The sequence below is a fragment of the Cynoglossus semilaevis genome, chromosome 3, assembly GCF_000523025.1.
Source record: "Cynoglossus semilaevis isolate Cse_v1.0 chromosome 3, Cse_v1.0, whole genome shotgun sequence".
NCBI classification, from domain to species: Eukaryota; Metazoa; Chordata; class Actinopteri; order Pleuronectiformes; family Cynoglossidae; genus Cynoglossus; species Cynoglossus semilaevis.
Genome location: NC_024309.1, coordinates 6,330,708 through 6,356,071, shown reverse-complemented (window position 1 = coordinate 6,356,071; position 25,364 = coordinate 6,330,708). Strand labels below are relative to the sequence as shown.

At 44.2% G+C, this 25,364-nt stretch overlaps 3 protein-coding genes across 4 annotated transcripts in view; 1 reads left to right on the top strand and 2 right to left on the bottom strand.

Annotated features, from left to right (window-relative positions):
- Positions 1 to 7,193: 7,193 nt before the first annotated feature.
- fzd8a (frizzled class receptor 8a) lies at positions 7,194 to 10,096 on the top strand. Its single transcript, XM_008307658.3, has one exon. The coding sequence runs from the start codon at positions 7,739 to 7,741 to the stop codon at positions 9,488 to 9,490; it is 1,752 nt and encodes a 583-aa protein (XP_008305880.1). The 5' UTR covers positions 7,194 to 7,738; the 3' UTR covers positions 9,491 to 10,096.
- Positions 10,097 to 17,937: 7,841 nt separating this feature from the next.
- Positions 17,938 to 19,787, bottom strand: gjd4 (gap junction protein delta 4). Its single transcript, XM_008307661.2, has 2 exons — positions 19,507 to 19,787; positions 17,938 to 19,426 (listed from the first exon to the last, which is right to left on the bottom strand). Exons 1-2 carry the CDS (start codon positions 19,568 to 19,570, stop codon positions 18,252 to 18,254), a joined length of 1,239 nt encoding a protein of 412 aa, XP_008305883.1. The 5' UTR covers positions 19,571 to 19,787; the 3' UTR covers positions 17,938 to 18,251.
- Positions 19,788 to 22,449: 2,662 nt separating this feature from the next.
- ccny (cyclin Y) overlaps positions 22,450 to 25,364 on the bottom strand; it is an 18,825-nt gene continuing 15,910 nt past the window's right edge. For both annotated transcript variants that reach the window (XM_017031788.2, XM_025054483.1), the window contains 2 exons: positions 24,771 to 24,933; positions 22,450 to 24,348 (listed from right to left, as the gene is read on the bottom strand). In XM_017031788.2, the coding sequence (XP_016887277.1) occupies positions 24,232 to 24,348; positions 24,771 to 24,933 (280 nt within the window). In that variant the 3' untranslated portion in view covers positions 22,450 to 24,231. The remainder of the gene's footprint in view (positions 24,349 to 24,770; positions 24,934 to 25,364) is intronic.

Below are 25,364 nucleotides of genomic sequence, written 5' to 3'. Positions count from 1 at the left end.
AAGAAAGAAAGAATTGCGGGAGGGAAAGGAAGGGAAGAGAAGAGCGATGCAGATTTGAAAAGGGAGGTCAGAGGCTCAGGTGAGCTTAGTATGTAGGCTGTCAATCAGACATTATACAGCACGGCTCAGGGGAGGCTCACTTCAGCGCCCCCCCACCCCCTCCTCGACCTCCGGTGCTCCGGTCACCTTTGTATGTCTTTCACAATATGTTTGATTATGTGGTTTCAGTTTTAATGCTGCGATGAGTTTTAAACCATGGTCGGAACTATGGCATAGACCATTGTTTCCCAAAGACTGGGTCGCGACCCTTAGGTGGGTCGCAAGATTATTATTTTTTTGGGTCATCTCGCATCATGTTTCCCAGGAGTTTGCGATTAATGTCTATTGACTGGGGTTGCGAAGGTTTGTGACTTTTAAAATTCTCTCATTAACGTATGCTAACTTTGAGTTATTTATTCTCTACTTTAAATGATAAGCTCTCTACATTCGGACAATTCTGCAAATTTGTAAAATTATTTTGTCTAAGCTAAGCTATGCACTGGTAAAAAATAAATAAATAAGAAATTCCGATGATCGCAGCACAGTACAATTATTGTGACATCATTAACTTGACTGATGGTGGACATTTATATGACTTTGTGGTTTGTTTTCTTTTTGGAATTTTTGAATTATCCACTTCTGACCTTTAGCTGTTTTTGGCTAACTCTTAGCTACTAAAGCTATATTTTGGCTACACCTAGACTTGTGTGTTGTTTAAAGTTTAATTGTGGCTAGTTGTATTTCATCTTAGCTTTTTTGCCACATTGTGCTAATGACCTCCGCACTGTCTTCTAGTTTTGGTCTCGGCTGGTCATTTAGCTAACACTTAACGTATTCCTTCAATAAATTCTGATTGTCTGACATGCGAATCAACAAACTGCGCTGCAAAGATGCTAGAATTGTCTGCACTACTAGAACCTTTGTCTGACATGCGAATCAACAAACTGCCCTGCAAAGATGCTAGAATTGTAGAACCGAGCATCAAGTTTTCCATCTGGAATTTTGTGAATTTGTTGTCAAAATAACTAAGATTTGCAAAAGCTAACAGCCAACATTTGCTGCTGGTTATCCAACTAGCAGACCAAACAAATCAGGCTGTCAGACAGCTTCCTAATAAGTGTAAAAGATAATCAATAAGAATGCAGTCGCAGCCCCTCATGTTTATCCTCCCTTGCACAATTAGCTTAGCAGTCCACTAAGCACACTTGCATTGTTAGGAGATGCCAATCTTAATGGTGTCATTTGCTGATAGAGTCGTCCTGAGTCTACACGAGGGGAGATAACATCATCAGCCGCAGAGTCAACGTATTATTAACTTGTTCCTCACCTGCCTGATGCAATCAGGGAAAACGAACCCCCGTGGCCCCCAGAGGAGCTCTCTCTTAAGTCGGCTAACCTCATTTCATCAACATTTCAATTGATCCAATCCCTCAGAGTTGAAAACACACGACGGTGTGAGGTGGAGCTTTTATCCAAATGTTGTTGTACAACGTTGGACTAGGAGTGGATGGATTTAGGAAAACAGAACGGGAAATCTGAGTAAATGAGAATTTCCAGCTGAACGTGTGTCTGCGGGGTTTGTAATCAAACACCGCTGGCTTTAATTAGTGCAGGGGCAAATGAGGGAACCTTTGTGAACCCGTATAAAAACAAGTTAGCATCGGATGCTAAGAGACAAAATTGACCACAAAGGGTTGATTACAGTCTAATCATCAATGTCCTGTTCTTAAAAACACCTTGAGCTGATCTGATTATTTACTTTAATATCTGATTACAACTTTTTTAGCCTACTGCTATGGTCAGTGTGGGTTACATCCTACACTCGGCGTCGCAGTAGGTCTGAAGTTAAATACCACATTCATGTCCAGTAAATATAACGCCTCGGTTTGCATTAATTCAAGGCCATTATCAGGCCGCTAATAAGCGACATGCATGTCCAGGGTGCGGCGCCGTTCGGCTCCCGTTATAAACGGTACGTTTGAAGCGCGGCGCGAGACGCAAACACCACAAGGTCGTTTGTGTTTTACACATCTGCTGTCTGGCTGCTCTCTGGTCTCTCACCTTCCCAATTTAGTTTTCCACATCTCTACCTCGTCGTTTTTCCCTCACTCTCCCTTCTTCCCCGTCTGTCGGGTGGTGGATTTTTCTGCCCTTCCCATCTGTTTCACAATATGCCACACACGGAGACACAAAAGAGGAACGCTGCGCCTAAAAAGAAGAGGTAAAGATACGAGCACACGTACAGTCGTTTGGTTTCTTTTACTGAGATATCAAACTGCAAAAAAAAAAAAATTCAAGTAGAATGTTTATTTATTCGAAATAAGATACACGTGCGTCAAACTCAGGCCCGGGGGCTAAATCTGGCCCGCTGTGTAATTATATTTGGCCCACGAGATCATATCAAATGTGTACTAGAGTTCACTGCAGTATATAGCCCCTATATACAGGCAGGATTTGTAGTATTGGCGATGTTACGCTATGTTAGCACATACATTTGTTGTTGTTGTTGTTGTTGGGCTGTGAAAAAAAGACATTAAAAAGGGACTTGGAAGGCTACAGATACAGAGAGCAGGTTTGCAGATTTTATTGGATCACATGATGAGGTCATTTACAGGACTCACATCCATTTAGAAAAAAATAGAAAATAAATTTAGAAAAATATTTGTCCTTGCATTACAAGCTGCAACAATGACAGGAAACGCAGCGTGGAAATGAAAAGTGCGTCTCCAGGACACCGAGACGAGGGCTCCAGCACATGTGCTTGGTCCAGATGCCAGCTCAACTTGCATTAGTGGCATCCATGTGTTGTTGTTGTTCCAGACACAGAGGCCTTATCTCCAGTTACACTCCTGGATTTAGAAAAAAAAAAAAACCCCGAGCTCAAACATTTGTACGGTTGCGCATGTATGTGTGTATATCGCCGGCTCAGAGTCGTCTCTGCGGGGCTCGCTTACTTTTCTGGACAGAAAGAACAAGTTGCATGCTGTTTTACAAGAAGGCAGATAAATCTGACAGGGGTGTCAAGTAGCAGGCATCGCAGCGGCCAAAAGCGGACCACTGCTAGCTGGCCAGATTCTTGTAGCGTTGGATGGCTGAAAACGCCACACAATTAGACAATAACACGCACACTTGGCTCGGCAACAGCGGCCAGTAACAGTGGGCCCCTTGGCTGCAGTGGAGTGGCTCAGATTCTCCTCCTGGACGAAATGTTGTTTTTTAATTAGTTGTGAAAGTGAGAATGTCTGCTTTTCTCATGAGTGGAAGAAAAATCTTCCCTGCAGATGTTTGTGGCATTGTGAAACAGGTTTAAACTGGCTCCTTCTATCAAACACTGTTTTCGCCGTCCTTGTCAAAACATTTAGGGAATACAGTGACAGTTCAGAAGAAAATCCGAAAAAAAAAATAAATAAATAAAACCGTACACCCTGGTCGACTTCGGAAGTCCAGAACAAATCTGAAAAGAATACTTGTTTGGTTCTATTGTTTGTTTTTTTCACCACCTCCTCCCTAAATCACTGCAGACCTCTGCTGTGGCGACGCTGGTAAAGGGACGATCTGAAAATATTTTTTTTCTTTATTATTGTGTTTATATTTATAATATTTGTTCTTTCAGAAAAAGTGCCACAAAAATCCTGTATATATCCCAAATAACTGGAAATATTTTTTGCCACTACTTAAAATGCAGATATGGTCCAAGCACTTAATTTACAAATTTAACTTTTTTTGAAAGCTCTGTGGGACAATGACAGTAATTTACTTTCACTTTCACTTTCAAAACTATTTTTAGGTCACATCATCTGGTGAAACCCAACCATTGCGTTATTGGATTTTCATTGTCGGAGGAAAAACCGATACCAATTCTTACCGATTATTACATGATTATGCTAATATCTGCCGATACAAATAATAAAAGAGTTACTTTCCAGGAAAATGTACCATTATGATTTTTTTTTAAATATTATTCTATGACTGTTAACCACTAACCCAGACTGCACTGTGCTTTTGTGTTTAATGCCTGTTGTAGTTGTCAGTGACAGCCTCCTCCTATTGTCGCCCAAATGTAACCAGTACAGCTTCCCCGACCCTAATAGTTTTTACACTCCATGCAAACACACACACAAAAGTGGTCTCTCCAGAGGCAGAGCGGCTGTAAGGAAGGATTTACAGCGGCGGCCTGTCCTCCCAGCAGTGGGCTGATTGGAGGGGCAGGCGGTGTTTGTTAAGGTAATGGGCCGAGTCCCCCGCACTGGAAAAGGGGACTGGCCGGCAGGGGTGATAGGGGTGGTGGTGGGGGAGGGACGGGGAGGGAGGGGCCGGCGGGGGAGAGGTTTCTGAGCTCTCCAGCTCTGTCCACGATTCCACGCTCAGCCTCGCTGTGGCCACTCCAGCCCCACCTGAAAGTGATTACCAGGACAGCCGTGAGCAAACAAGCCCCATATGGAGAGACTATAGTGGTGCTGAGGCTGGAGCTTGAGCTGCCCTCCTCCAGCCCTTTGGAGAGAAGAGGCCTGAGCAAACACAGCTAATGAAGTCTTAACAAGCAGCCATGGGTTAGCGCAAGCCCACTAAATGCCACCGATGGCTCTTGGAATTGTGTCGAGCAGATTGGATAAATCTCCTCAAAGCTTTTCTCCACCAGATAAAGTCGCATTAGCATATCGCCGTCGCGCTATCGCACGGCCGGGTCCCGGATCTGGACACACTTGATTGGACGTCTTTTCATTAGCTGGAGCACTTGATGATGTTTGACAGAATGACACTCTGAATTGAACATGTTAACTTTTAGGGCGTAATTGCTGCTTTTCATTCATTGGTCGGCCTCTGTTGCCGTCTCGTACGTCGCAGCCCTGCATCGCAAACAACACATTTTCCTCCATGTCAATCATTACCTTTCTTGACCTCATCCATGCTTGATGTCTCCCCTGTTTTTTTTTTCAAACTGGTCTCCAAAATGAGACACACCAGGAAGCACATACCTCTACAGCACCCACTCTGGCCAAACTCTGTTTCCTAATCAAACGCAAACAGCCATTAACTCGGCTCCATCCCTGTTATCTATCTAAGGCGAGTCACTTAATCATTCTGTGCTAAGCAGACACTTAGCTCACCGCGGGTTTGTTCCACTCATAGGAACACAACTGTCTGGTGTGATTAAGAGGTGGCTGCACTCAGACAGCAAACTCTACCTCGGGGCGGAGGATGCTTGCACTTCAGGGCCACATATTTTTCCACAGCGTCCGGCCTGTGTTGGCGTGTGCGCGTGCACACACAGGAGAGGACAAACTGCCTATTCAAAGACACATCCCCCTTGTTGTTGCAACGAATATCGAGTTTCCAACAGATGTGCTGATCACATGTCCGGCCCTGCTCGCCTGTTCATACCAGGAGCTGCGTTCAGTTAATTTTCTGAGTGGCCTGTGATTAAATCTTACGGCAGTCGTCACGGCGGTCCGAGTGACGTTGAAGTAAATGACTTGTTTTGTTGTTGTCTGAAAGAGGGACGGAAAATAGAGTGTGGTAATGTGGATGAGAAATGCACGCGTCACATTTATAAAGCATTTAGACCCCGGGGTCTCAGACACGGATGAGGACCCGTCATTACACTAGAGGGCAGAATACGTGTTTGATATCCAATACAGCGAGTATCTTTGTTTGAGTACTGTACTGTACAACACTATAGTGCAAACAATCATACATTTTCATTTTTTTCTTAAATAATCAATGTACAAACACAGGCCAGAGATGAGGGCTTTGTGGGCCAAAAGTGGCCCGTGAGCCAGGGGTTTGAGACGACTGATTTGGACAATGTACAAATATTTGAAAATATGAACAATTCCAGAACCGCACACTACATTTTAATAGTTCAATTCTTATTAAAATATCTTGGGTTTAAGGTTCGAAAATAGAATACCCAGACATTTGAAAATATGCTGAAATAATGCTGCAGTCGCATCCTGTCATGCAGAGATGGTTTACTTTTATATTGATTTGTTGTTTATTTGTTAACAACAAGGACCTTCGGTGTATTTTCCCTGCAGTTCTGCATCATTCGTGTTGTACTATTTATTTGCATCTATTAGATAAACCAACAACTGGGGTCTGCGACACGCACTCGTCGCTGATTGGTCACTTGTGCAGCAGCTACGACAGAGTTTTGGATATGACTTTGTATGAATGGTTCCAGACCGCGGAGCTGCTACTGCAGGTCTGCTGTTGGGCTGGGCTGCCAGGGGAGTGGGCTCGGGCTCTCAGGCGGCCCCTGTGACAGGAGCGCCTCTGCCAGCACCTCAGTGTGCGGCTGCTTGCTCTTTGCCTCGCGCAATTACGCCTCCCGCGGAGCTCTATGCAAGCGTTAAACGAAACATTAGCACCTCATTTAAAAAATAAAAAAAGGGCTTTTCACGGGGACAGACAGCTCCCTGGGTTGTCTTATCATGCGCAAATTAGGCAATTTACCAAACTGGCCCCTCTCTCTTCTCTCACCAACACACGCAGGAACAATCATCCGACACTAAAGATGTTTTCCATCCTTTAACCGTGTGTTTCAACTGTGGTGTTGTGACACCGGGAAAGAATGCGAGTTACAAGACAGCCACAGGAAAGTGTGGTCACAGGTGGGAATGAAAAAAACCAGACCTCAATTTGGATTAAGAGGTAGTTTTTCATGTTAATGACATCACGTTTATTTAAAAAAGAATATTTTTACCGAATATCTTCTTCAAGTACAGACTTGAAAAATAACACATATATCTTCTTCAAGTACAGACTTGAAAAATAGCATATATATGTATGTATGTATGTTATTTTTGTCACGGATCACGGATGGATGATGCGTAAATCTGTGCGTAAATGCGCACTTTTCACTCCAAAATCTTTAAATACTCGTTTCAGCTCACAGTGTGGACCTGTGCTGTGTTTTCATCCCCATCTGAGGTTAAATGTGCATGAATATGACTCTATCACCACATCCTTCTTTTTTTCTTTTCTTTTTTTCTTTTCTTTTTTTTTTTTGGATGCGTAAAAGTCATTTGCTTCCAAATCAGCGTCTTAGCCTCACTTGCGCCACGGCCACGAGGCTAAGCCAATCTGCTCCAGAGCCTCAAAACAAAAACATTTAGGTAAAGATGGGGGAAGAAAAATGTGATCGACACGTCGGAGGCCCCGCCTCGGTACTCTGTGATTAGAGCAGCGGCTCTGGGGGTGTGGTATTTGAGCCTCCGCTATATATTAGCACTGCTTGGTCTCCAGGCTTATGATTTGTATGTCAAGCCAAGCAATCGTGGGGTGAAAACCCACTGGAAATAACCATAATATCAGTGAAAGAGAGCGAACGTGTGGCCTTTCCTCTCAGTGACGACAGAACAGCAGCACTTTTTTTTTTTAATTTGATTTGATTATTTTTGCTATTTTACCAGCAGTCTGTGTGTGGATATTGAGGGACAGACTCCGGGAGAACGTGGATTCTTCCCCAGCCATCTTGCTGCTCCCGAAGGCTCCTTTCTCCTCCTTCTCCTCCTCCTGACGAAAGTAAACACGGCGTGCACATCACTCGCAACTCCGTGCGAGATCCCGACAGAAGCGACATGGGCTCCTTGCACAGAGTCTAACGGCGCTGGGGGCGAACGCAGGCGGCTGAGAGGATTAATTGCTGTTCGTGCCGTCGCAGACGAGGGGAGACGCGCCGCGCCGCGCCAGGGAGATGGAGCTGTTTGGGATTTACCTGCTCCTCTCGCTCGCTCTCCTGCCCCGATCCAGCTGCACCACGGCTAAGGAGATCACCTGCCAGGAGATAGCCGTGCCCCTGTGCAAGGGCATCGGCTACAACTACACTTACATGCCCAATCAGTTCAACCACGACACGCAGGACGAGGCGGGACTGGAGGTGCACCAGTTCTGGCCTCTGGTCGAGATCCAGTGTTCGCCGGACCTCAAGTTCTTCCTGTGCAGCATGTACACGCCGATCTGCTTGGAGGACTACAAAAAACCACTACCGCCGTGCCGGAGCGTGTGTGAGAGAGCCCGGGCCGGCTGCGCGCCCCTCATGCGGCAGTACGGCTTCCCCTGGCCGGACAGAATGAAGTGTGACCTGCTGCCCGTGCAGGGCAACCCCGACACTCTGTGTATGGACTATAATCGAACTGACTCGACCACAGTATCCCCTGTCCTCTCCAAGCCCACCAACCACCCGGGTAAGGGTTACAATCCGCCTAAAAATAAGCCCAGCGGCGGCAGACCCGGCGCGCCTGGGAAATACAAGCCGCCTGTTGCACCATGTGAGCCGGGCTGCCAGTGTTTGGAGCCCATGGTGCCAGTGACCACTGACCGTCATCCGCTTTACAACCGTGTGAAAACGGGGCAGATTCCTAACTGTGCCATGCCGTGCCACAACCCTTTCTTTACGCACGACGAGAAGGCGTTCACGGCGTTCTGGATAGGACTGTGGTCGGTGCTGTGCTTCGTGTCAACTTTTGCCACGGTCGCCACTTTCCTCATCGACATGGAGCGATTCAAGTACCCGGAGAGACCCATCATCTTCCTCTCCGCCTGCTACATGTTCGTTTCGGTGGGCTACATCGTCAGACTCATCGCCGGACACGAGAAAGTGGCGTGTAACCGGGACTTTGACGTGGAACACATCCACTACGAGACCACCGGACCTGCGCTCTGCACTGTGGTTTTCCTCCTGATTTACTTTTTTGGCATGGCCAGCTCCATCTGGTGGGTCATCCTCTCCCTGACCTGGTTCCTGGCGGCCGGGATGAAGTGGGGCAACGAGGCGATTGCCAGCTACTCTCAGTACTTCCACTTGGCCGCCTGGCTCATCCCCAGCATGAAGTCCATCGCGGTGCTGGCGCTGAGCTCCGTGGACGGAGATTCTGTGGCTGGCATCTGCTACGTGGGGAACCAGAACCTGGACAACCTGCGGGGTTTCGTCCTGGCACCTTTGGTGATTTATTTATTCATTGGCACCATGTTCCTCCTGGCAGGATTTGTGTCCCTGTTCAGGATCCGCAGCGTCATTAAGCAGGGTGGAACCAAAACAGACAAGCTGGAGAAGCTGATGATCAGAATAGGCATCTTCACGGTGCTCTACACGGTGCCGGCCACCATCATCGTGGCCTGTTACTTTTACGAGCAGCACAACAGGCAGACGTGGGAGATTACGCACACTTGCTCCAACTGTTTGCTGGAGCACGAGCGCAGGACTCCGGACTATGCAGTTTTCATGTTGAAGTACTTTATGTGCCTTCTGGTGGGCATCACTTCCGGTGTGTGGATCTGGTCGGGTAAAACCCTGGACTCCTGGAGGACTTTCTGCACCAGGTGCTGCTGGGGCAGCAAGGGCACCAGCGGCTCCATGTACAGTGACGTGAGCACCGGACTGACGTGGAGGTCAGGCACGGCCAGCTCTGTGTCCTGCCCCAAGCAAATGCCATTGTCCCAGGTTTGAATGGGAAAAACTAAGCAGCTTTAGGAGGACTGCTAATTGTTTGGGAGATAACCCATCACTTCATGTCTTAACCAATTTGCATAGTAATGAACTGCTGCTGAGGTGTCCCCCAAACACACACACACACACACACTCACACACCTCTGTGAGAAGAAGTGGTCAAAACAATGTTCCTGGCATCCACTAAACGAAATCTTCCCTGTTTGTATGTATCAGTGGTTCCAGGTGGTGTCTTTTTTAATGCAAACTGGGCATTACTTGTTGTAAAACACAGTTTCTCACCAAGAGCATTTTTTTTAAATGTCCATCTTATATATAGTGCCAGATAACATTGTATATTTCAATCAAGTTTTAAATTAAGCCTTAATAGTGGCCGTGTATTTTTACGGGTCACTCGTTTTTGTAATTTCAGATGTATTTATACAAAGGTTATGTACAAAAAAAATGTATATTTGTGTATAAAAAAAGAACAAAAAACTTTATAAGCTATTGTATATTTGTACAAAGTGTAGATTTCTCTTTTTTTGGAGAGAAAGACAAATACCACCTTTATTTTGACAATAAAACCTGTGATAAATCCGAGGTTCTGTGTAACTTTTCTGGTGTGTTCTCCTGCCGCGGAGGCTCCTTCCGTTTCCTCGCGGGCGTATATATCTTTGTGGTTCCTTGTGGTCACCGTATTGAGGGACAGCGGCGGCGGCAATGGCCCGCTTTTGAGGGGAAGCCCTTTTAACCATTACCCAGCTAGTAATTAGAGGCAGGGGTTGAGTCGGTGCATCTCCATAATTGTTCAAGTCCCCTTCACATGCCTGCTGAAGCCCGCTTTCTTCATTTAGTAGAAGAGGCAGAGGGTGAATGGAGGGGGTGTAAATGCAGGGAAGGGTTCCCTTCATCTACAGAAACTTTGATCTTTCTTTTTTTTAACCAGCTTAGAATAAAGATGGTGTGTATTATGGTGTCTGTCTGATGTGCCAAGGTTTCCCCTAAACGTCCCCATTTGGACTCTTTGATGGACGTCCCACAATTGAAAGAGCATTTTGGAACCCTCCCTTCTCTCACTCTCTCTTTTTTCAGGGGGTTGGGGGGGGGGGGGGGGGTTGTCAGAGCTGAAACCTGCCAGAGCCCCTGCGTCTTGTTTGTGTTTTTTTTTTTTTTTTTTCCAATCCAGGACCTGAATTGAAACATCTCCCTCAACTCAAGCTGTGTCAGTAAGTGCAGGGAACTTGACATGAATGATATTGAAATAGCATTGAAAGCCCCACAGGTGGTCTGTTCACATGATCTCACATCTTAGGAGCCTCTAATCGGGGCCATTTTTGTTGCTACAAATGTATCTGGTTTGGTCCCAATTAACCCAGTTCGCTGGCATTAGATGATAGTGTAGTAATGCCTTTGATTTACCGGTCAATAGTCGCAATGGCCTTTGTACTGTCTGTCTGCTCTGTTGACGCTTTGTTCTTGTACTACAGATGTGAAACACCAAAGAGTTGTGCTGTTTAATGGTGGAATTCAGCCACATAATAACCGCGCCACGCTGTTGTCAGTGAACGCAGCATCGCCTGAGCTATTTCCCAAGTATTTCAGCTAATATTTATACACCTCGAAGCGAACAGACTCACCACAGTTTGTCGTATAATTGCTGGAAATCGAGTTTTAACCTCGACCATGACACGCATTTCCATTAAGAATTGTCTGAATTCTCTACTTCTACAGTTTGACAAAGTTGTTTTCATATTGTACCACCAGCTCCTCATAAACGATGACATTAATGCTTAGCCCCATCTGGCGGTGAAATGAGCATCACGCACGTACACGCCACGACAGGAGTTATTTTTGGCTTTAAAACCCGAACACTGATGTCATATTTTTCTCTTTCTGTGTGTTCCCTGGGCTCATTTCTCATTCTGAAGCGGGGGTTGGGGGACTCATACAGGGCAGATGTTTGGAAAATGTACACAGTCATAAGCGTTTATTAACCAGTTTTTACCGGTGTTGCCACAACAAGAAGTGTTTTGGGAGTTTTTTATGCGAGAATTGCATATTTGAATTTAAAGAAACCAAATTTCAAACTAGAAAACACACTGTTACTGCAAAAGTGACAGATAAAAGAAACCAGCGGGTCATTTAAAATGTTAAAATATGTTATGTGTTTACCTAGGTCAACTAACTTTATTTACACACATTTATTTATATGTAAACAGAATACAAACATTCAGCAGTCCTGGCTTTCCTTAAGCCGGTGTTTCTCAACCTATGGTAGGCATACCACTGGTGCTACTTGGGCTCCCTCTGGTGGTACATAAGGGAATATGATATGATTTTGGTATATGAGTTTGTAAGGTACATTCTTTATTAAATCAATCAAATAAAAATAGTTAGAATGCCTCCAAGCAAAAGGAGCATTGAAGAACTAGGAGTAAACAAATACAATATGTTTTGTAACTGTGTGTTTTAGTACCAAATGTTCTATTTGGCAATTACCAAGGAACAACATGTTTACAAGTAACAAGGTGCTGCACAGAGAAGTATGTGAGTAAAGGGGCGGTTCCCGCAGACAGACAGACAGGACAGAGCAGCAACAATGGTGGGAATTAACTGACTTTATTATGGTTTCGTTTACGAGGGATTATTTGGCGGATGAAGCCGATCTTGTCGGGACTCGTTCTCAGCTGTGGCTCGGAGCAACGACTGATGATGTCTGTGTGTAACCCCGGCTGAACCGTGTCACCGCGTTTCACCGAACAGGATTTCCCCGACCTGGATTAAAACATCTTCTCTCCTCACGTAGCCTCCTGATATCACCGCCTATCAATTATTAAGGGAGAGAGTATGTGTGTGTGTGTGTGTGTGTGTAGGTTTACATTTTTTATATATTATTGATCTGCTCCACTACGGTGAAACGTGTGTTTCATACATGTGTTGTTACATATTTCATTTCATGCAAGAGTCTTTTAGTCAGCTATCTCTGGAGACATTGTACGAAGCACGATTATATGCGAGAACGCAAGTTATTTTCTTCGTCTATGCCATGTGTTTCCCAAACTGGGGACCCATATTTTAAAAGTCACAAACCTTCGCGACCCAAGTCAATAGACCCTATTCGTAAACTCACGATGCAAAACGACCCAAAAAAAATCTCTTGCGACCCACCTGAGGGTCGCGACCCAGCATTTGGGAAACAATGATCTAAGTGAACAAGATTCTTGTTCACAAGTATTTTTTTTCTAATTTTCAAGTCAATTGAATTACATGTTCTGCACATGTGAACACTTTAACCTAGCTAAAAACTAGGTTAAACAGACCTGACCAAATGCAGGTGATTGTGGTAGAACATATTTTTTATTCGGATCACATTTGCTGGAGTAAATTGAAATGTTAGCACTAAAAAAAAACCCTGGCTGTTCCGTGCTTTAAATTCTCCAGTGCACAAAGTATAACAGCGACCTTTGGTCTCAGTGTCCCGTTTAGATTAATGGTAAAGCACCTGACCTCCAGCTCTGGCACTTAATTCCCTGCTGGCCACTTGAGACGCCAGATGTTGGAAAATATAGGAGCTGTGCAGTTCTGGGGCCGGATGGTTACTGTGTCCCTGGGAAGATAACGTCACTGAAACTGTAGCGACTGCCTTTGTACATTAGAAAAATAAAATCGTGGAAGAAAAGATCAACAGTTCCGTGTTTCCTGCACATGTGTTCTTAAATGGTAAAAACAGAAGTTATGTCACGTTTGCATTTTTCAGCAAATAAATGCTTCAAACTGGCACCGTGACCGAGCCTAACAAAGCCATCAGCAGCGGTGGCTGGCCCCCCCACCAGCACAGTAACAATGCCTCCGTGGTGCAGTCGTTCTTACACTCCCCTCCTGCTGCCCACGCCGGTTCAAGGACCCCCACCTCCACACAAAACCCTAAGTTTTCCGCTGAAACACCAGGTTTTTTTTTTCGATTTCTTTTCTCTCTTTGTTTGCCAGAAGTAATACATTCTGAGAACAAAGGCAGCGCAAAGTGTGTGAGTCAAGAGTGGAGTGTAACCTGTTTGTTAGCTGAAAAACGGCCAACGTCTCCCTGAAAATGATGGAAAGCCACGATCACTCTGCAGGATCTAAAAGAAGAGGCGTCAAACTCCAGGCTCGTGGCCCACTTTCTGTACACAACTAGTCAGTATAATGAAAATCTGACTCCATGCTGTTAGATTCTGGCCCCTACCTTGAGAAAAGTGGCCCCTGGATCATCTGAGTTTGAGACTCCTGATCTAAAGCAGAGGTCACCGACCTTGGCCCGAGAACCTTGGGCCAGTACCAGTCTGGGGACCAGGGATTGGAGCCCCCTCTAATCTTAAAGGATTTCCATTTAAAATAAATAACTCTACTACATGCAATACATGCCTTTTGCCACCAGAGGAGCTCATAGACCCTTTTTTCACACAGACAAAAATGCAGCAAAGTCTCAAACTTTATGGATTCTAATGGTGTTTTCCTGAGCTGGATGTTTATTTGTAAAGGTTTTGGGAGACACACAGTCAGTACTGTAAGTCAGGAAACATTTTAAACAGACAAACAAATGAACACAGTCAGTACTGTAAGTCAGGAAACACTTTAAACAGACAAACAAATGAACGTGACGTTCAGGGTCTCATATACCTGCAGAAAAACAGCATTAAAGCTTCTGGCCGGACCAACTTTCTTTGCTGACTCCGGAAGTTTTCAGGGTTGAATTCATGAGGGATTTTCCCCTGTCCCTCTTCATTCAGCACCGAGTTCAGGTTGGGATAATTAATGTACCCTGTGGGGGGAAATGGGACAGCAGTATGAGCAGAGGAAGAGAAAGACAGCTGCTGTTTCCCCAAAAACTTTCCAACAAAGCTCAGCACAGCATCAGAAAGCTCCCGTATAATAACGTGGCTTTAAGTTGCATCTCACCCTGGGTGGGGAATATCCCATGAGCTCACTGTCTTTTGTTGTACAGTGGCAGACAATCACAGGGACAGCGTTGTCTTTCCTCAGTCTCGGGACTTTGTGAATTACAGCCCGCATTCGTAAATAGTAATAGTGTGGTTCAGCTCGACCTTGGTCACTGTTGTACAATAATGATCATCTGGTTCATGGTTAAGCCCCCTCCTGGAACAGAGAGATCAATGACATCAGGTGATTGAGAATAGTTTTTAATTGTGACTAATCCAGATGGATGGATTATTAATATTTATATGGGGAAACGTATAAGAGGTGGATTATTAATATTTATATGGGGAAACATTTAAAAGAGAATTTAGTTGGTGGACCTTAGTCATTACTGGGCACCTTGAGACACTTTCAAGACTGTGGTGTGGTCTACAGACTACGTGACGGTCCACTTGGCTACTGTGTGAGTCAGATTGTCCATAGTCACAGACTGCCCTCAGCGAAGCTGCTCTGAAACAACCTGATGTTAAAACCTCTTCAAACACATGCTAGGCATCGATATGGTATTTTATGCTTCAGTGAAAGGAAAACTTTTTTTTCCCCACAATGTGTGCAAATAACAACATGTGTAGAAAACTTGGAAAGGTAGTGCTTCGAAGTGAATGACTGAGGTTTTGTGCTGAACCATCACTTTGATGAAGAACTCCTTTTGTCCACTTCACCAAACCAAGCCTGGCAGACGACATGGAAGGCCGCCTCGTAAAACACAGCTCCACCGACAGGAGGGGGTGAGTGCGGCCAAACACGTTTCAACACATAATTAAATGTGTTAATGCTGCTCCACGTATAAAGTGCTGCAGCAGATGCTTCACCAACTGCTTTTCTCCAGGATCTCCACTGTGATTTGTTTCTGTCCAAGAATCCTCTTCTCCACAGACTGTTTTCCCAGACGGAGATTCCTCAGAGTCATCGGCGCAGAGCGGTGATGCTGCCTCCACACAGGGCCGTAATCTGTCAGATCCATTCCTACGGCCAGACGCAGACATGAAGTGCACCATTCTGGGGTAAAAACGTTTAAAGTGATCTAAACACCTGATCTGTCCTGACTTTTTGCGGACAAGCTCTGTGGCAAACAACGTGGCTCGGGGTCGTCCAGCAGGATCTACATTCTTGGTGATCACTGGCTGCTTTATGACCTGCAGCCCATGAATGACGACTGCTGGTTTGGGACCGGGCTGCAGATGTTACCATAGCACTTTCCAAACTCGGAGACAGTGTTTGTAATGAACCATTTGCAAATGCTGCGTAAAACTGCTGTACTCTGTCTTCACAAATATGGTTTCTTTTAACAAGCTATTGAAAAGTTCCAGTGCTTTATAAGGATTTTTTTATTTATTTTATTTTATTTTTTAGCTGTGACACTGTGGCTAACTGTGTAGGATTTAAAGACATACAATGTGGCTAACTGTGTAGGATTTAAAGACAGAAAGTTAGGATTTATTGACACATTTTTTAAAGAAAACATTTGATGTAATACTTGCAGTTTAAACAGTCATATTTTTACCACTATTCAAGAAAAAAAACTTTATTTTTTTAATTATTAATAAATGCAGTTCAATGTTTTTAAAATATCCACAACACTGGAACCTTAATGTTCTAAAGGAGCCGGGAATACTCGCTACAGTTTTCAAGTTTAATTCCACACGGTCGCGCGTCAGATTTTGCACCACAAGAGGGTAGCATTGTATCATCTTACCATTGCGCAAAAGACTGGACCTGCGGAGCTAGAACAGTCTCAAAAAGAAGAAATACACAAACAATTGTCTAACGTGCATTTATAACGTGCTTTGAATTTGTAAATCTCCCTGCATTTGCAGGATATAATAGCAAGATTCAGAAAAAAAACGTCACACTCTTGAGGAACAGAGGAGAGTCTTGGAGAGTTTGATTGTGGCAATAATCATAATAAACAAGGATTTTAATTCATATTGAAATTACAGAAATTACAATTATTCAAAACAATTATTGGCTGGTTTGAGAATTGTCTGCTATTAAACTTTAAACTTTATTGAACATAAAAAGTAACAAAAATAAATTAAAATAAAGTGACAAAATATGAATAATTATTATTATTGCCAACATTGTTCCTGAAATGACTGTTCCATGTTCTTCTGTGCGTTATCGGTTGGTGACCTAGTTTTTGCCGGTTTTGGTCAGTTTTGACGTGTGCACCATCCAACAACAGCAAGTGACTTGACTGCAAGTTTTGATTGATAGCTAAATGGGCAAATAAACATTTGGTTTTAGAAGGGGGCGGGACAAGTGTGCATTTTGATTGGATTAAAATGAAAGCCTTTTTGACAACTTTTGGAGCGACCAATTAGGTTTATGTAGGTACATGTACATGAACACATTGCTGTGCAATGCAATCTAATCTAATATCTAATCTAATCTAATCTAATCTGATCTGATCTGATCTGATCTAATTTAATCCTATCTAATCCTGTCCATTGTTATCCCACCCAGCCCAATGCAATTAATTGTTTGTAAAATTCTGGCATTAGTAGAATTATTATTAAAAGTCACTTTTTTCAGCCTGTCACAGAAATCCTGAAGGTCAAGAGAAAACAGTGCTTTGATTTTGATTTTTATTGTTTGGGTTTGGGTACAGTGTGTTACAGTGTACACCCGTTCCTAATCTCCACGAGGCCCTGAAATAGAGCGACAAGCTGCCTCCATAAATACAGAGGCCGTATATGAGAACATAATTGCTTTGTGAGCATATGTCGGCTTTAGGGGACTTCAGAGTGTCCTTCACTTCTCACAGCGGAATCCTATTCTTTTCTAAGAGCACGGCTACAGCCCCTTAGTCAGATTATCTTCTCTCATTTCAACCTGACCTCCTCATTCCCAAAGGTCGTCCAAACACAGGACCCGGAGGCTGCCTGCATCCTCCGTGACCCCGTGACCGAGGCCCACCAAAGAGGATGCCTTTGTTTGTGGGTGAAAAACAGGTCAAGGTCTGCCTTTGTTGATATACTGTCAGTCACTGGAGGTGTGTGTGTGAGAGGGGGGGGGGGGGCAGCGGGCGACAAAAGAGAAACAGGTGGACTGGACTCCTTTGGATTTCTCAAGGCTGAGGTCAGGACAGAGAGACACTGTCATCTCTGACCTGGTTTGTGAAGACATGACTTTTCATTCTCGTCACTTTGCGTCACTGAGCTAGAAAATGAAGACTTTTGAGGAAGCAGTGAGTCAGACCAGTCACGGACGTTCTATTAGACGATCCTGTCTGGATTCTCTTCCAGTGACAGGTCACCGGTCTGTGTTCTGAAGTGTTGTGTGGCAAAGACTTTTTCACTGGTGTCCAAGTCAGTATCAGTGTTTTTCAACCTTGGGGTCACGGCCTAATGTAGGGGTCGCCTGAAATGTCTAGTCATTTTTTTTAATTTTTTTTTAATTATGATTAAAAACAACTCAATCTTGAACAACTGTATTCTTTCACTTGTATGAATAAAAAAAAATCAAATTAATTGCAACACATAAAAATATCTAAGCTGATCACATGACTAAAAAAATAATTCTCTGTGGTTGCCAGATATTTGTGATGTCAAAATGGGAGCACTCGATTTTAAAAAACGTGGAAAAGAATCCAGGAGCCCTTCTCCCTTGTTCTGATCAAATGTTTTTGAAAATTACGTTCTGATCAGCCACAATTCCACTCATATCCCAACATATTTGACAGGCAAAAATCTCCTGCTAAGAAATCAATTTTCCTCCCCAGAGCGAGCCTTAAAAAACACCACCAGTGCAACTGTAAACTTCAGGTCATTCCACTGCGTCACTGTTCCAGTGGAACTAAACGTCAAACCCACTCGGATTTTTTCTCCTGTCCGTCGTCGTTGTTGTGCGACTCTTTACCACCGCCCAGCTCGACCAGCGTGTACTGACCCGCTTTCCTCGTACAGGTCGCTGTCGTGGGGACATCCCCACTTAGGCCTGTGGTCGACCCGAGGTCTCGTCTGGGCGGAGGAGGTGGTTTGAGTCGACTGCGTTTGTTAACGCGGATGGATCTGGGCGTTCCCATCGGCTCCGGCGGACAGAGTGCCGCCTCGCTGCTGGATCTTTCCGGAGCCTCCTCCAAGGTGAGAGAATAACCGTTGTTTCCATTGGTGTTGCAACCCAGAGGCTCTGAAGAGTGAGAAACAGAGCGCACCAGGCAAGGTTGTTCCTGAGTTGAAGAGAGCCCTCCTCCTCTTCCTCCTGCTTCTCCTCCTCCTCCACTCCCTCGCCTCTTCCGGAAACTGGCAGTTCGACCAGCTCCTCCTTGTCCATCCTGCTGGGCCACAGAGGTCTCCGTTCCCTTTAAAGCATCCTCGCCCAAGTGGGAACAACACTCCTCCTCGTATCTTTTCTCAGCCCTCGTCTTCTTGTTCTTCTTCTTCTGCCGCACCGAGCGATTGATAGCGCTGACGAAATCTAGCACGTCTAGAAGTAAGGACAGAGCGGCCACTCCGAGCATGAAGTTGAGCATGGCAGTCTTCTCCGTGGGTCTGGAGATGTAACAGTCCACCTGGGTCGTACAGGGCGGGTGCTGGCACAGGAACCTCTTGGGAACGTAGAATCCAAACAGGTAGTAGTGAGCCGCTCCGAACCCGGCCTCCAGTAAAGTTCTGAACATCAGCTGGAGGACGTACGCTCCCATGAAACGTGTTCTGTTCACAGACGTCGGATGCTGAATTTTGAACAGGGGCACGGCTCTGACGTGGCCGAATGGGCTCGGTTCCAAACTGAGGCTGTCGGACACTTTGTGGACCACGTAGACGACGAAGATGAAGTAAGGGATGCACAGGACGGTCAGCTGCACCAGCCAGAAACGGAAAACGGAGATGGGTGAGAATAGGTCATAGCAGACGTTGGCACAGCCGGGTTGAATGGTGTTGCAGACGAAGCGCTCCTGCTCGTCCTGGTACAGAGGGTAACCGGCGAACAGCAGCATCAGGAGACGGAGGAAAACCATCACAACGAGCCACACCTTCCCTGAACGCAAGGATCATTTTACGATATCAACATGTTGTCAGAAAAACACAAACAAATGTTTGTCTCCGTGGTCAACATACCCATCAGAGTGATGCTGTGATTGACAGAAATGAAGATGATCTCAGAGGCACTCGCTCCGGCCATGGTCACTGAATTATCTGGGCGTCCCGTCCTCGGACCCTCGTGGTCCAGCCTCTCGTCTACTTCCTCGCTCCTCCTGTCATATCTGTTCTGGTCACAGTCACAGTGGTTCCCAGTAGAAACTAACCTGAAGGTACTACGTCCACTGAGACTGTGTGGACGGTTTAACCTCTTCCTCCGTCCCCGGCAGACAACTGTCTTTCCTCAGACAACGAAGACAGGAGCGAGCCCATTGTGGGTCTATTCTTAACGCACTTCCAAAAGCATGTCACCGTCCTGGCATTGCAGAGATATTTTGGTGCTGCTGGTGGCTGCAGGGGAGGAACCAGCCTCCAGACTCACTCACTCTTCAAACTCTTGTATTAAAGTCTCAAGCACAATAGCAAGGCGTGTTCAGACCGGCCACGCCATAAAAATAAAGGCATTCGTTGTAGCAGGTGGACACACGGAGGACGTTGAGTCGTCCAGTGGCGTGTTAGATGAATTTACCCAGAAGGAAATAAATAAATCATCAGGAATTAAAGCGTTGTTAAATGCAATGGTTTCCAAAGTGTGGGGCGCTGCACCGTCATGGTCACAATAGCAAGATTTGTTTTAGTTGTAATTAGTTTAGTGGAGATCTGATAATAGAGCCACACATGTGTTGGTGGTGGGGGCGTTGGGGGAGAGGCAGAGGGGGCTGCAGGAAATGTTTGGGTGCCAGTAGTTTGATTGGTTGTTTTGAATATAAAGCAGTTATTTACATGTGTTGTTTCACAATGAATCCCTCGAATTAGACTTTTTTTAAAAGCATGTTTTTTTTTTACCTATTTTGTTGGTTCTTTTACCTCATAACACAACCTATAAAAATGAAAAAAAGAAAGAAAAAAAACCTAAGCATGGGTTTCCCAAAGCGCTACTAGGGGGATTTCTCTTTAGTGTGATTATTCCAAACGTATAAATAAATTAATTTTAATGGTAAATATATATATATATGTGTGTGTGTGTGTGTGTGTGTTATATTTGTTCTGATCATTTTTTCCCCCACATGTGTGGAGAATGTGAGGTCTGTCTGTCTCCCTTCTCTCCTGTCTCTGTCTGTGGACTTAATCAGTGTCATCACATTCACCTGTGTCTCTGTCGTTAGTCTCACTGGTGTCACCTGGTGCCCTGGGTTTATATACCTCCTTCCTGCCACTCACTCTTTGTTGTCATGTTGTTCTATGTGCTGTGATGTGATGTAATGTGCTGTGATGTGATGTGATGAACTTTGTACCCTTAATGAAACCCATTGCACCTGATCTCAGTCTCTTCGGTGCTGCATTTGGGTCGTGCCTGCTGCCACGAACAACTAAGCAGTTGTCCAGACTCATGATCACAACAGACCGGTGGTCATTAGCACTTCCGCACAGGATCACAGCGCAAACCCAACTGGCACGTTACACACGAGCGGCCACGAGCGAGCTGAGGCCGGGAATGTAAATGATTCTATTTAAAATTCCCAAAGAGGGTGATATAAAGATAGATATGGAAGCACCTCACTGGCAGGAGCAGGAGTGATTCCAACACAGCCTTGTGGTGTTAGTCATGTTAATTGGTGCTATTGTTGGGGAGAGGGAAGCCTTTTATTACAGAAGCTGCAGTGAGGAGTGAAGCTGAATCAAAGGGCCTAAAAATAAAACCCGCTGCCTCCCAGCAGGCTGTGAGAGCAACTGCAGCCACGTCGTTCACAGTTAACCAGTCTGAACTGAACTGGAACAGACGGTCTGCTTAAAGTACAGTGGAGTTCTGACATCACCTGGGGTTTTTTTTTTCAATGACAGAGCCATATTTATTATTGAGCCCAAAACACAGAAATCAGAAATTAAAGCTACATCCTCCTGCTTTTTCTCTTTTCTTTTTTTGACCCATAACTGTGGCTGGATAAATGTGTCAGTCCTGTCACTCATTTATCACATCCTTCTGATATATCTCAATTACCCGCCTGACCTGCTTCAGCTTCTGGGCAGATTTTGCACCTCGGTAATTACCCGGCAGCCACCTGGATCATTCGGGCATTCCCGGTGGCATAATTATAAAGATATGAGCTTAATAATGTCTCTGTCATAGCTGAAAGTACGTAGTCACTGGTACCGATTCTACCACAGTCGTCGTCTCATTATAAGTCAAGCTGGTTAGAGGACTTTTGCTTTTAACCTTTAAAGGGTCACAGCAACGTGTGAAGCCAAAAAAATGTGTGAACAATCAGGTACGGAAACTCCACGTGCTCATGGTTAGAACTTTACACACACAGAGGAAAAAACCACCAATCGATGCTAATTAAAAACCAGTGACACATTTACTGAGGGTAGGATAAAAAACACACACACTATTAAAACGGTCATTAAGTGCAGCGATAGAAAAGATGTCGAACGAGTTACTTTGGCAGAGCGGCGACTGTCACGGAAATAGCACTGAGGATTGAACGTCCCTTTGTGACAAATTGCTAAGTGTAATCTCTTTCTCACCACTCAGGCTGACATACAGTCAAACAGTTTTGGCTGGAGGCAGAAATCCAGCCGAGTCACATATCAAACACACCTGAATGTTATGAGAAGCGCTAGCTGCGAGAACAGGCATCTGATAATGTGTTAACACTCCTCACAGACAAAAAAGAAAAGCTACCGTATTTTCTGGACTATAAGCCGCACCAGCCAAAAAACTAGATGTCCTCTTTGAGCTTGAGAGACGTTTTGTTCCTCAACTGAGGAACTTATATATTTTAATATATAAGTCGCACCTGAGTATAAGTCGCGAACCCAGCCAAAGAATGAAAAAAAAATAGTGTAAAAAACAGACGATTGAGGTCATGAATAAATTTAAAAACTTTTAAGAAAAGGTTGTGGTTTTAATGAAGTGATGGGTTTTTTTTTATTGACGCAGCACATGTTAACTGTTACACATTCCTTTAAAAAATCGTTTTTTATTAAACAAACAATATTAAATTACATTTACAACTTCTCTCAAAACCCCAGTAAAACATTTTATAAGTTTCAAGGCTCTATACAGAACAAGTATTACTGTCCTTTATGGAAAAAAACAAAAACAAAAAAACAAGCAAACAAACATAAACCTAGAAAAGTGTGGGTATGTTTTAAATAAAAAATAAAATTAAATAAACCTGACTTGTCTTGATTTATCACTTCAGCAAACACAGCATTTAACACGTAAAAGCATTAATTTCTGCAGTAAAAAAAAAAGAAAAACAAAACATAAAAAACCGACAAAAAAAATCTCGAGTGGTGTCTCCCGTTTAAGACGTCAACATTTTTCTTCACTGCCTCTTGTCATTTACAGTAGAAACTGTTCCAGTATAAATACTCTAACATCGTTCTAATTCTTGGGTACAAGTATGTGAACTTTTTTTTTTTTTTTTATCTTTTCAGTGCGGCTTAGGTTTACAGATTAGTCCACAGGTGCTGTGTTTTCACTGCACTAAAACAATTCAGCAATAAATATATATATATATATATTTTACAATCTTTGTTTTTGTGTCTACAGTGTCACTTTTTACCTGTTTGGGTTTTTTTTTTTTTTCCTGAAGAGTATAAACGAAAACAAGACTGAAGGTTTATTCCCGTCGTGGCTTTTACATGTCAGAATATTGCGTTTGTGCTGTTGGTGAGCTGGAAGAACAATTCAAAATGAAGTGAGGAAATGATCGTAATAATATTTTATAAAATTGGTTATTTGTTCATTTACGAAAAGTGGAAAAGTGTTAGACGAGGCTGATTACAGGCACCACAGGTCGGGACAACGGCAGTGAAATAAGAAGAGAAGCTCTACAGTGTCTCAGAGAAGCGGAGCCAGGTCTTCCAGTCAGACTCTCTCCCGAGTGTATTTGATCATAACATCCAGGTGATGCATGAATATTGCTTTAGGCTGTAACTAAATGTTGGCGGAGTGACCTTGAGAATAAACCGTTCTGTGAATAAATCTGATCAAGAGCGTCTCCAAAAAAACAAAACAAAAAACATCTTCTCACTGTTGACATTCTGCATGACAACAGTTGAGGGATGTTTCGTCACGGTGGACATGTGGTTAAATGGAATGTTTGTTTTTTTCGTTGTTCACGTTTCTCCTTCCTATTTTGTTTTCTAATGGGAATGAATAAATGAACAGAGACAGAAAAACCAAACAGTGAGATAAACCGTAGAAACAACATGAAGGTTTTAGACGTGTCTAAAAGCTGACGATGTCCTGCTTCAAAAGTAGGAATAATAATAATAATAAAAAAAAGTCCATCCCAGTCTTCAGTCAACTATAAAGACCTGCTGAGGTCACCAGTTGAATTTTTATTAACCTAGTTCCCAATTTCTTGCTTTATTTTTTCCTCCAAATTCCATTTGGCCTCTTCTTCTTTTTGCCTTCGCTCGCACGTTTCAGTTCGCTTCAGCTCCACTCCGGTTGGTTCTGTGCACGCAGCCAGTGGGAATCCACTTATGTACAACCACCCAGGAAGGGTGCAACCACACTTGTAGAGGTGCCACACTTTGTTTGTGTGTGTGAGTGTGTTTGTGTGTGCGTGTGTGTGTGTTTACACAGATCCGCAGGATTGCTATCCACCTGGTTTCGCCTGTGTACCAGGCAGTGAGTCAGTCTGACAGGTCTGTGTTTCCTCTGCTGCGTGCCGCCTGAGGCCAGTGTTAGGAAATGATGGCTGGACACCAGCGCACAACCTGCAGGTTGTCGGCACTTACTGACCGCTTCTTGGCCTGTTTCCTCAAGTCCTTATATTTGTCGTCGCACAACCGCGAGATGGCCTGAAACACACAGAAGTACAGATGTTTAAAGATGACCAAAAGGGTTGCTGAGCGTCAGTATGCAACGTACTGACGTAACAAAATGGAGTCGGTGGATTCGTCTGCAGTTTAGTAGTTTAAAACAAAAAAAGGTTTTGTTTTAAATTGGTGTAAGGACGTTTTTGCTTCTGTTGGTCTTTTACTGTCCTTAAATGATCATAAAATTCTAATATAACTCAGCTAGATTTAAAAAAACATTGGCATTAATACAGATCCTTGGGGCACTGCTATACTTTCACAGATGATGTCTTGCACTTGTGCGTTAAGCTTATGCAAACTAATTACCAAGACGCTATTGGTTTCCACATTGCTAGGAAACAACACATCCTCACTGGACTTTTGCATCCTGTTGATTCTTTTCCGTCTCTGTGTGTAAACGTTACCTCCAGTTTTTGGGCTTTGTCCCTGCTGAGGGGTTCCAGAGGGAAGCTCAGGCTGTTGGCCTCAGCCATGGAGCGCAGATCGAAGTAATACTTGGCGTAGACGCTGGATGGCACGTTGATATTGAACTGCAGCAGCTCTAGGAACTGGCGCTCCAGCTCGTTCCTTTTGGAGAGGGGAGAAGACGTGTGAAGACAGAAGCAAGCTCACTGACAAGGTCAGAAGAAAAGTTTGCTTGGAGTGAACCCATTTATTCACTCAGGGTTAGTCAGTCCATTAAATCGACTTCATGTCCACAAATAAATCCTGTGCAGAGAGTAAAGAAGAGACTTAAGGGCATGGACAAACGTGCGCCAGCTAGCTAGCATGCTAGCTTGAGGAGCAGAGCACCTAGGTCTACACAGATTATAACATCATCATGGCGATGTTACAGCTGTCACACATGGTGCATTCATGTACCATTGGAAACTTGAGCGTCTGATGATTACAATTTTTTTTTCTCATCTTTCCTCCTATATCCTGAACCTCCTTAGCGCCCCAGACTTTAAACACCACTGGGCCAGGAAGACAAATAAAACGCTCTTTGAGCTTTATCT

Excerpts from the sequence above, each read along its gene's own strand:
- gjd4 (XM_008307661.2), bottom strand. The coding sequence starts at position 19,570 with ATGGCCGGAGCGAGTGCCTCTGAGATCATCTTCATTTCTGTCAATCAC. Across the intron at positions 19,427-19,506 it reads TCACAGCATCACTCTGATGG|GGAAGGTGTGGCTCGTTGTG; the intron begins GTATGTTGACCA and ends CCTTGCGTTCAG.
- fzd8a (XM_008307658.3), top strand. The coding sequence starts at position 7,739 with ATGGAGCTGTTTGGGATTTACCTGCTCCTCTCGCTCGCTCTCCTGCCC.